General features: G+C 39.4%; 3 protein-coding genes across 8 annotated transcripts in view; 1 reads left to right on the forward strand and 2 right to left on the reverse strand.

Moving 5' to 3' along the window:
- Positions 1-720: 720 nt before the first annotated feature.
- On the reverse strand, positions 721-2,233 carry LOC122093549 (peroxisome biogenesis factor 10-like). The gene is made up of 3 exons (XM_042663901.1): positions 1,961-2,233; positions 1,746-1,810; positions 721-1,623 (listed from the first exon to the last, which is right to left on the reverse strand). The coding sequence occupies exon 3, from the start codon at positions 1,564-1,566 to the stop codon at positions 910-912; it is 657 nt and encodes a 218-aa protein (XP_042519835.1). The 5' UTR covers positions 1,567-1,623; positions 1,746-1,810; positions 1,961-2,233; the 3' UTR covers positions 721-909.
- A 4,196-nt stretch (positions 2,234-6,429) lies between these two features.
- LOC122094129 (plastid-lipid-associated protein, chloroplastic-like) lies at positions 6,430-8,344 on the forward strand. Its single transcript, XM_042664821.1, has 3 exons — positions 6,430-7,120; positions 7,566-7,761; positions 7,849-8,344. Exons 1-3 carry the CDS (start codon positions 6,624-6,626, stop codon positions 8,161-8,163), a joined length of 1,008 nt encoding a protein of 335 aa, XP_042520755.1. The 5' UTR covers positions 6,430-6,623; the 3' UTR covers positions 8,164-8,344.
- A 146-nt stretch (positions 8,345-8,490) lies between these two features.
- The window catches only part of LOC122094130, a 4,466-nt gene continuing 1,856 nt past the window's right edge, over positions 8,491-11,100 (reverse strand). For 3 of the 6 annotated variants that reach the window (XR_006144655.1, XR_006144652.1, XM_042664823.1), the window contains exon 3: positions 8,929-9,323. Coding sequence is in view for 2 of the 6 variants with exons in the window: in XM_042664823.1 (XP_042520757.1) it covers positions 9,299-9,323 (25 nt within the window). In the remaining 4 variants the exon portion in view is untranslated. Of the gene's footprint in view, positions 8,838-8,928; positions 9,324-11,100 lie in introns of those variants that run through there. The other 3 variants (XR_006144653.1, XR_006144654.1, XM_042664822.1) reach the window with 3 other exon arrangements.

The raw sequence follows: 11,100 nt of genomic DNA on the forward strand, positions 1-11,100 counted from the left end.
TATGGTTAAAATTGCGCTAGCATACCTAATTTCTAGGTGACCTGCTAGCATACTTGATATCGGCGGCATACCCAATCTTTTCCCATATATATATATATATATATAGATAGATTGTGGAAAATGAAAGACTTTTTGCAGAACTTTTCTGTAAATACCTATTTATAATTATTAACATATTTATATTATTATATATTGAATATACAAGGTTGGATTCAGTTGGGTTGGGTTGGGTTGGGTTGGGTTGGTTAGGTCGGGTTCGATTTCACCCCAGGTCCAACTCAACTCGGCTCGGACCTGAAATTCTCAACCCTAGCTCATCCTATAGGCTGAAATCTTAGCCCATACCCTGTTCGGGTTCAGATGAGTTAGGGCAGATTTGAACTTATCAAACTTTTTTGACACCCCTAGATCAAAGGACAATTTGATACCCGATTAGCAATAAGCAACTCAAGAGACAAATCAATAAAAAGAGAGAAGAATTATCTGAGTCCAAGGAAACAAGATCAATCTGAAAAAGAAACATTTGACATGGTAAAATAGATGCTGAATGTGTACCAATTTGGAACCGAATCCGAATCCGCTCATCCACATACTGCAAGTTAAAAAAGAAAAAGTGTGCCATGCTTCAACACATTCTCCGTCCAACTGGCAACTGAAAACTCCTTTCTGATGTTTTGACCAATCAAATATTATTAAATTTGGATTTATTGGAGAAGATAATTGAGAGAGAATCATAGGTAGCTAATGATTTATGAAAAAAAAAAATCTCCAATTAGAGTTTATATGTAACACAGCTCATCTCCACCGCTCATTAAAAAAGAACCGAAGCTCTCAGTATTAATTATATGGAATAATGGAAATGGGAAATGGGGGAAATGGGAAATGAGAGAAAGAAAAGAAGAAGAAGATCTAGAAAATATCGAGAATCTCAAGGATAGAACGATTACAGAGAGGACAAGAGCCTCGATTCAACCAGAGCTCCCTTGAACAGACTCTGCAAAATGTGTGTCCACATGGGATGAAAGCTGCACCTTTACGTCTCCCCATGCAGACGCAGCACATTCCATCAGCTCCCTCTCCTCCTCCTCCTCCTCTGTTTCCGTCGCCTGCAACTCCTTCCACACCATCCCCTTCTTCTTCGAGCAGTCTCATCAGAGAAACCCTCAAGTTTGAGGGTGTACCAGGGATAGTTGCAGTAATACCCGTCCTCGCCGGAGGACTTGCCGGAGCGGAGTTAGAGGTGGACCCTACGTTCCCCGCTTCCAAATCCTGGGCCGCCCGGAGGTGACGCTCTGCTGCTAACGCTGTCGCCAAGTTCATCCCCGATACCGGTGTTTCCTGATCCATGCAACCCAGATCCGGAACCTCTGTTTCCTCCTCCATTTCCATCTCCTGCGCCCGGTCTCGGTCTTCCCCTTCCTCCTCCACCTCCTCGTCGTCGCTCTCTCTTACTGCCATATCCGACACCTTGAAGCTCCACGAGGGCCCACAGCATCCCATCCCCTTAAATCCCAGCCGTTCCCTCAGACTCCTCCATCTACTCCCACCTCTCTGTACTCCTTCCATCCCTTAGAATCTGACCCACCACTACCTTCTTCTTCTTCTGTCCACCGTCACTGATTCCTGCAAACGCAGAACCATCACTTCACAGATTAAGCTAATTCTTGAAGACCAACCATGTGTCTTGGAAACGAAGAATAAAATCATAAATAGCAAAAGAATAAATTGGGGGCAGGAGGAGTTACATGACGGGCATCCGCAATCGAATTGAATGGTGATATCCTTCCTTCAAGAACTGCAACTCCACAGCCTTTTAATTCAAAGAAGACAACAAAAGAAAAGAAAGAAGAAACCCCAAAGTTAAACAGAAGCAGAATCAAAACACACAAAAACCCAAGTTAAATTAAAAATTGTTGCTAAAGCACAGATATGGGTTGAGAGGGGAATGGGCTCTTCTTACTTTGGATAGAAATCTGGTATTATATTTCGATCTCCTTTCCAGCTCCGGTCATTGAGAGCTCAATTGAATGAAGCTTTGAAGAAAGAAACAAAACATAGGAAGAAGAAGACGATGACGACAGAGGAAGTGGAGGAGGAGGAGAAGAAAAAGAAGAGAATTTTAAAGAATAAAAGTGTTTACTTGCGATCAGAAGAAGTATAAATTCTTTAATTATCCTTATTTTCTTTGTTTATTCTTAATTTTTAAAGTTGAATTGTCTTCCACACTTTTATTTTTCTTGTACTCTACTTTGCTTGCCTTTTCTTTTTCTTTTTTTTTGTTAGAGTCTTTGCCTGCTTGTCGATGCTCTTCGGCCAGGCAAAACGAGAATCAAAAGTCATCGAGGCCCGGGGCGCGCAACCCGATGTTTCGCCATACCAAAACTAATAAGTTTCTCGCAATACCAAAATTACATATACTTCAAAATCAATTACCCAAAATGTTCAAGGTATCATCAATCTGTTCGGTTTTTTTTTTTTTTTGGATGTGGGGGTGGGTTCGGTTCAGTACACTATCTAAAAATCTAAAATCAAATTGAAATCAAATAAATTTCATAAACTATTGAATTGGGTCGGTATCAGATTGACCCTATTGCCCAATTCATATCGATATTGATTGTAGTCAATATCGATAGATATCACTGGCATCCGCCAAAAAATGGTGTTTTTTGATTTTTGGTTGATTTAGATATAAATTTGATATGTATTAATAGTATCAATAGTGATACTAATGGAAATTTGATTGCTGACCCACCATATGATCTCATCATTCTTTGTCCTATTGTCAAAGATCTGAAATATCCTTTTCAAGACTCATCCAACCACTAGAATCTATGGGTGAAGAAAAATTTAGTCCATTAATTATCGTAATCCAAAAAAAAAAAACTTTTGCACAACTCACACGTTATAGGATCCTTTCCCCACACGAGATCCTACTATCCATGAGATGTCAAACCACGAGTTAATAGTGCCTAATGTTATGATATGATCCGGATTCCATATACCCCTAATGGTGGAATGTCATGTGAGGAAGGTAAGTTTTCTCCTGTATGAAGAGCTGATCCGAACGAAATGAGATGAACCAAATGAGCCAGAATCAAAATGGGCTAATTCTTAAAACAGAACCCAGACATAACGGACCCACGTAAGACTAGGCACCTACATCATTAGCCCACGGCGTCCTCAATTTATCCCCCTTAATGTAGCTCAGCTACAATGCATAAAAGAGACTCATTTGTGGAATGTTATCCTCTGGGGGGGAAGAATTATTAACCTCTCAATCAAAATTTTAAAGACATAGAAGAGGGACCCGTTCACTGATACGCCGTGACTGCCGGATCTTGTAATTTATTTTTGCTGTTCTCTCTCTCTCTCTGCCGGATCTTGTAATTTATTTTTGCTGTTCTCTCTCTCTCTCTGCCGGATCTTGTAATTTATTTTTGCTGTTCTCTCTCTCTCTCTCTCTCTCTCTCTCTCTCTCTCCACCGAATTCTTCAAAATCTTATTTTTGGGATTTTTATAGGGTTGCAACAATCCTGGTTGGGCTAGATTTCTTAAAATCATAGTTCAACCTTGAGTCCTCTTAACTGGGCTCATATTCGTCTTGACCTTGACTTAGGGTGGTAAAATTTCAATTCAGTCCCAATCCTTACCCAACCTCATTGGCCTTATTTTTTAGGACCAGGGCAGGATTACCCTGATTGGTCCTGGCCCTTACCCTGACCCTGACCCTGACCTTAACCTTGCAAAATATAAGATAAATAAAAAATAAAAAAATATTCATAATAAAGAGGAAATAAAAAAAATACAAAGTCACAAATTACTTGTCATTAAGAGAACATCTAAAGGAAACATTCCAACACTATAAATAACTCCAATTATTATGATAAATAAAGAGAAAATCATCCTAAGAAAGCAAATAATTTAAAAAAATTCAATTATTTATCATGATAAACAAAGAGATCATCTTAATAAGGCAAACAATCCGAAGATCTCAAAACACCTGTCATGTTAAACAAAGAGAAAAATATCCTAAGAAAACAAAAAATCCGAAGTCAACATCAGGGGCAAAAACTAGGCCGGGTAGGGCCAAAACCAAGGCCTAAACTCAAGGTAAAAAAATCAGGGTCAGGGCCGGGTTTAGGGTAGGTTGGGATGGCCAAAGATATCAACCTTTACCCACTTTGACCCTGACTTAGGGTTAGAAATTTCAGGGTCAGGCTGGTCCTCAAGACCAAAATTTTGGGTCAATACTTGTTCGAGATCAAGCCGGGCCAAGGGCAGGCTCGGGCCGTCAGGGCCAAACTTGCACCTCTAGAGTTTTATCTACTTCATTTGTGGACTAAAATTGATATGTGAGCAATGGAACTTTGGATTTATCTATCAGTAAAAGTTTGATTCTGCTTAACTTTTAGAGTGGTAAATATATTGGGTGGGGCTCCTTTACTGGGCAATAGGAGCAGCAGTTTAGATCCAACGTCTTAAAACCTCTCGAGGTGCATGTTCATGTCTTGAGTTTCTTATCGAGATTATCCAAGGCATTGGCTCTGAACTACCGCCTCTATTGCATAGTAAAAGAGCCAGATCCAAATATAATAGGTGGTATCCCATAAAGCCTTCAAGGGTGGGTTTGTCCAATAATACTTCTTATATAAGTAAAGTTCTTCTTCTTTTTTTTTTCTTTTTTTATTTTGGTTGTGGGAGTGGCCCTTGCACCCAAATATAAGGCCGCACGCACCTAAGATGGGTACAATGTTATATCCCTTGCGTCTGTGTTACATGGACTTTTCCTAAACGGAAAACTTTCTCCCATAAATAAATTTGATTTTAAAATTTTTATTAAAATGTGAATATTATTAATTGTGGCTATTGTATACATGGTGGTCTTGTTATTTTTTTTATTCTTTTATTTTTTTAAATTGAATACTTACTCCACGTGCTAACCTCATAGATTCAGTGATGACATAGTTCAATCATATGCCAATAAAAAAATTGGTATCATTGATCTCCCTTATTTTATAGGGTTTCCAATGCCTAGGATCTCTTGTGTTAAAGATAGGACAATTTGCAATCTTATAAGTCAATTCCTTGCCTTATCAATAGACGGATACCTAATTACCACTAATCCAATCCAAGGGCTGTGGCCTGGTAGGAGATGGAAAGGCTAAAGGGGTACTAGAATTGTATTATTATTATTATTATTATTATTATTTTTTGGGTAGAACTACATTGTATTATTGACCTCCAATAATAATAAGTGGTTTTCTTGCATGGGCCTATCGTGACTGGATCATCTACCAGTACGTGAACGCTTCACCTACGATTTTGTGTTGGTACGTGTATTTTTGTATTTACAAATTCTTAGAGAAACATTTATGAAAAGAAAAAGTTGTATCATCTCAAAATCGTATATGAAGCTTTCAATGGTGTATGCTCAAAGTACTCCTGTGGTTGATTCATCAACCATATATTATGGGCTGGCCCCGTCCCATGTGGAAACGCCTCCCTTATGGCATAACCATGCATTAAAATGGGGCATGTGAGTTTTTTGTGAGCCAAGGTAGGCCTATCTAACCTAGACTCTTGACAAGAGAGTGACGTGAGGAAAAAACAAAAGTAAGATCACAACATAGCGAATTGCAAGCAACCTCATTGATGTGATGCAACTAGTCAACACCAAAAACCATTAGGGGAGCGATCTCCGACTCTAATCCTAGAGCTTTGAAGTTGAGTACTTTCTCAATTCTAAGCTAGAAAGTGAGTCTCAAGTGAGTTGGTATGATTTAGGCTCGGTGGAAGGTATTTTGTCAGGTTACTATCAGGACCTAGTGCTTCCTATCATCCTATTTGAAAATCCGCATGTTGTTTTTTAAAATCCATGATGATTTTTGCTAGTGAAACCACATCAATCCACTATTTTGTTTGAAACCTTGGCATAGATCGATCAAACCATCAAGATCCAATGAAAAAAAAAACAAGGAAGTAGACCAATCTGCATTAATAGATCCAGACGATTCACACCAATATCTGATAAGTCTCCGGTCGATTATGACCAATTCCAATCAGGAATTAGCCGTGACCCATTCGATTACCGATTCCGTGTTTTCATAAAAGTACGAGAAAGAATTTTTTTTTCTCTTGAGGGAGGAACCTTCCAGACTTATGCAGGAAGAGAATAATAATACATCAGTCGCAGGTGATTCGTCATTTGATCCGATTAATCTTATAGGCAAACGAGGAATCTGAGGGGTATTTAAGTAATACACTCCTAATCCATATCACTTTGTGATTTGACAGGAGGATGAGCTTCTCGACGATACTTTGATTACGATGAGTGGCTGTTGGTCCGTTAACAACATCACAAGTTTTTTATTTCTCCCATTCTCTCCACGTGTCAAATACAATCCGCACAGCACACCAGATTCATGAACCCTCCAATGGTTTTTAACGTTGTCGATTAGCTAGGAGACTTTTATCAATGATCAGTTTCGAGAGCACTTCATTTCCCACAAATTCTTTCTCAACTCTGTGAAAACCCTTCTGGATCTCTTCAATTTACTCGCCAATTGTTTCTATTGGGTGATCTAACTGCAAGGAATTGATTACAAGTTTCTGTACACAGAGGAATGGCAGGAATTTCATCTTTCAGTCCCTTCCCTTGCGAGACCCTTTCTTTGTCTCAGGGTCATCTAGGTTTCAGGAAGAAGAATTCTCTTTCCACAGTTACGGTTCATTCTGGAAGGATCCCATCAGGGAAGGGGAGGGAGGTTGCAGGGTCGAGGTTTTCAATCGGCTGGGCGAGTCGTGGGGTGAGACCGCTTCTGAGGATTAAGGCGGCGGCGGATGACGATGAGTGGGGAGCTGAAAACGAGGAGTGGACTGGGGAAGGGGTTGCAACGGCGTTGGGAGAGGAGGAGGCAGAGGAGAAGCCCAAGGAGCCAAGTAAGGTGGATAAGCTGAAGAAGGCTTTGGTCGATTCATTCTATGGCACGGATCGAGGGTTGAGTGCTTCCAGTGAGACGAGGGCCGAGATTGTCGAGCTCATCACGCAGCTTGAGGCCGTCAACCCAACCCCTGCTCCCACCGAAGCTTTGACCCTTCTCAATGGCAAATGGATTCTTGCGTAAGTCTCTCTCTCTCTCTCTCTCTCTCTCTCTCTCGAAGTCAACCTCTACCCAGACTCAGGGCCAATGAATTAATTCAGAGGCACGATTTAGGCTTCATAGACTGTTTATAACATTCATATGTTCATGAATCATTCCGGAAACCTGAAACATTTTATCAGTAATTTTCATGGTGGAAAATTGGAAAATAAAGGATGATTTTTGGCATGGAAAATATTGAATAGAAGATGCCTGCACCTTCTGTCTACTAGTGATGGTGACCATGGGTCTAGCTAGACTAGAGCCAAGGAAAGAAGTGGTCTTCTTCTAAAGGTTGACCCCGCCATGGCCTTGTTTGACATATGAGCTGCAATATTACATATCTTGAGGAAATAAGAGTGGAGAATTAAGGATTCATATAAGTACATATAAATGTGTGTGTATTCATTCATGGCGGTTGTGCAGGTACACTTCGTTTGCAGGGTTGTTCCCATTGTTCTCGAGAGGAACACTACCATTAGTGAAGGTAGAGGAAATATCCCAAACCATTGACTCAGAGAACTTCACAGTCCAGAACTCAGTCAAGTTCAGTGGACCTTTGGCCACCAGTTCCTTCATCACCAATGCCAAATTCGAAATCCGAAGCCCCAAACGTGTTCAGGTTGGTCATTGTTGGCAGTACAGAGCTCTAATGGGGAATTGGGGAATGGGGAGATTTTTAATATGTTAAAACTTGTGTGTGTTGCAGATCAAGTTCGAAGAAGGCATCATTGGAACACCCCAGTTAACAGACTCAATTGAGACACCAGAAAGCGTGGATGTTCTAGGGCAGAAGATTGACCTCGCCCCTTTTAAAGGTCTGATCACCTCACTTCAAGACACTGCTTCATCTGTGGTGAAGACCATCTCCAGCCAACCACCCTTGAAGATTCCCATCACCAACAACAGTGCCCAGTCATGGTTGCTCACCACATACCTCGACGAAGAACTGCGAATCTCCAGGGGTGATGGTGGCAGTGTGTTTGTACTCATCAAGGAAGGCAGCTCCCTCTTGACCTCCTAAATAAGGGTATAGCTGATTGTAAACATTTACGCTCTCCAGCCTTGTTAGGGGATCTTCAGTAGTTGTGAATGTGCTTGTGGTAAGGTGTACTATATAGGGAAAGTGAATAATGTTTGCTAGAAAATACAGGCTTGTAACTGTAACAAACCTTACACTACATTTGAAGACGGTTTTAGATCTATACAATCTTCTTGGCGAGTATGACCATGCAGATCCATCTTAGTAGTTTCACAGAAACAAGATGAAATACTCATGACCGGTAACACTTAACCTATGAACTAGAGATTCGATATGTGTAAGAAGAATTGTTGGCCACAGATGAGGTTGACTCTTCATAAATTTCACATTGTTTTCTTAAAAATGATTTCCAAATCGTACTTAGATTTATATCTTCAAATGTTGAGACCCTCATAGACATTGTCTTTCAATTGTAAAGCACCTTCAAAAACCACTATTAAACACCAGAAACCAATAGCTAGAAGTTTCACAATATCTACTTCCCAAAAGTAGTGTGCAAACAGTTTGCAAGAGAGCGATATTGGAATCAGTTTCTCATTAGAGGAAAGAAGGATTGAGAATTCCAAAGGAGAACCCATTTCGATCCAAACACATCAAAATCCATCTTCATTACTTTGCATACAAACGATATCCATTTGCAGAACCCCAGATATAAACTGTGAGCAGATGTAAAGAAAATTTTAGAGACATTCAGGTACAGTGTCACATCTCTTAGTTTAGCATGGATAGGAGTCATCTCCTCCTTTAGATTAACTCGAACTTTATACAATAAACCGTTCAATCCAGGGCTCCTAAATCTCAGATCCCCCACCATGAACAATTGGGTAAGAACAAAACTAGCAAGTAATTGGTGGAAGACTGAAATATTCATCAGCTTTTATCAGTACAAGGTCACTGCTTCCTAACATTTCTAGCATTAGGTAGGTTCAATAAGATAGTGACAGGATTTTCCTCAAGTTCACTTGGAACTAGACATGATGATCATAAGCAATACACAATATAAATGAGAAATACAACTGGGAAGATTGTATCTTACCAGAATCATTTAAGAATACTTTCTGCAGATTCAACCAATGCTGCTTGTCTGATAATGTAAATGACATAGAAAGTTCAGAAACTAGGTCCAAATGCCATTACAACAACTGGAACCAAAGAATATATCAAAGTTAAAATTGAAACATAAGCAAGTAAACATAAGTTAAAGCTGATGTGGAAAATTATGTGATATATGACTTTCCATATGTTCTGTCATGTTGCATCATTATGTATTATGATAGATTCTACACTCTTTATCATTTTAGTGTAAATTACTTAAGCTCAGTGAAGAATAAAGAGGGAACTTCTAATACCCAAGAACGTGAAGAAAAATTTCTGGTGAGGAGCCTAGAGGAATGAATGGTAGAAAATCAAAGCAGCAGTCAGTATACATTGTTCTCTCCTTTTCACTTCTACCTTTACAGGCGAGTTAAAACCAACCAGACAACAAAACATTTCAGCCGCTCAATGGCATTGAATTTCATCAACAAACATCCGATCTTTTAACCGGACTTTGTTCCATGCACAACTACCTGGCTGACAGCCCATCCATCCCATAAACCTTATGCAGTAATATTTCTTTCTTTAAAATTCTGATATCCAGCTGCAGCATCAAGAAACCCAAATTAATTCATCTTTTGACAAGAACATATAGATTTCCCTTTTGTTTATTTTTTTCAAAGATCAAAATTTACTAAATCCTAAAGAAAGTACCAGTAACCCTAAAGCCTCATCCCAAATCCTGCCTCAAAATCCCATTCTACTAAAGGTCATTTTGGGTAAATTTAATCCTGGGAAGCTAAAGGTAGCCAGAAACTTACAGAATAAAACACATATATGACTGAAGGATGGATGGATGAATAAAAGGAGAGTTCTATTGGCAGGTGAATATACCAATCAGAGAAGACTATAAGGAACAGGGGAGGATAATGGACTGGGTCAGACAGCCCAGAACAGAGAATTCAGAACTGAACCCTAAGCCTCTTATTTGTGAGAATTCTCAACTCAACTCAGCCTTGTTCCAGCTAACATTTTTCTCCAATCAACTCTCGTTACTAGTCCTAAGCTATGCAGGTTTTTCCTCACCACTTCCCCTAGAGTCATTTTAGGCATACCCATGGTTTTTAGCTATTTCAGTCTGAATCACATCACCCCTCCATATTGGAGTATTCAAAAGCCTTTGTTGCACACATTCACGCCGTCTCCAACAATTCTTGCGCAACTTATCATATATTGGAGCAACTTCTAAATTAGCTCTAATTTGTTCATTCCTTATTTCATTTTTTCTAGTTGTACCACGCATCCATCGCAACATCCTCATTCCAGCTACACTAAGTTTGTTTATATATTGTTTTTTTAGTACCCAACACTCAACTCCATGCATTATTGTTTGTAGTGTAGCTGTCCTATAAACTTTTATTTTTAAGTTTTAAAGGAAAACATCAATCACTCAATACTCCGGACACCCCCCTCCACTTCATAGACCCTATTCTAATTATTTGTGCAACATCCTCCACTATTTCTCCATCTTTATTTATGATTAAACCTAGATACCTAAATTTTTCACTTTACAGAACCTCCTGATCATTAATTTTTTTAACCACCTCCCTTTAAGTCCTATTGTTACTAAAGTTACACACTGTATACTTTTTTTTGCTCTACTTATCTTAAAACCTTTTGATTCCAAAGTTGATCTCCACAATTCCAACTTAGCGTTTACCCTCGCTTTTGTTTCATCCACCAAAACAAATATCATTAGCAAAAAGTTATACACCAAGGGATCTGATCTTGAATGCCACTAGCCATCTTTGACTAGCACAAACAAATATGAGCTTAAAGCGGATCCTTGATGTAATCCAATTGTAATTGGAAATTCACTACCCC

This window comes from Macadamia integrifolia, chromosome 11 (genome assembly GCF_013358625.1).
Source record: "Macadamia integrifolia cultivar HAES 741 chromosome 11, SCU_Mint_v3, whole genome shotgun sequence".
NCBI lineage: Eukaryota > Viridiplantae > Streptophyta > Magnoliopsida > Proteales > Proteaceae > Macadamia > Macadamia integrifolia.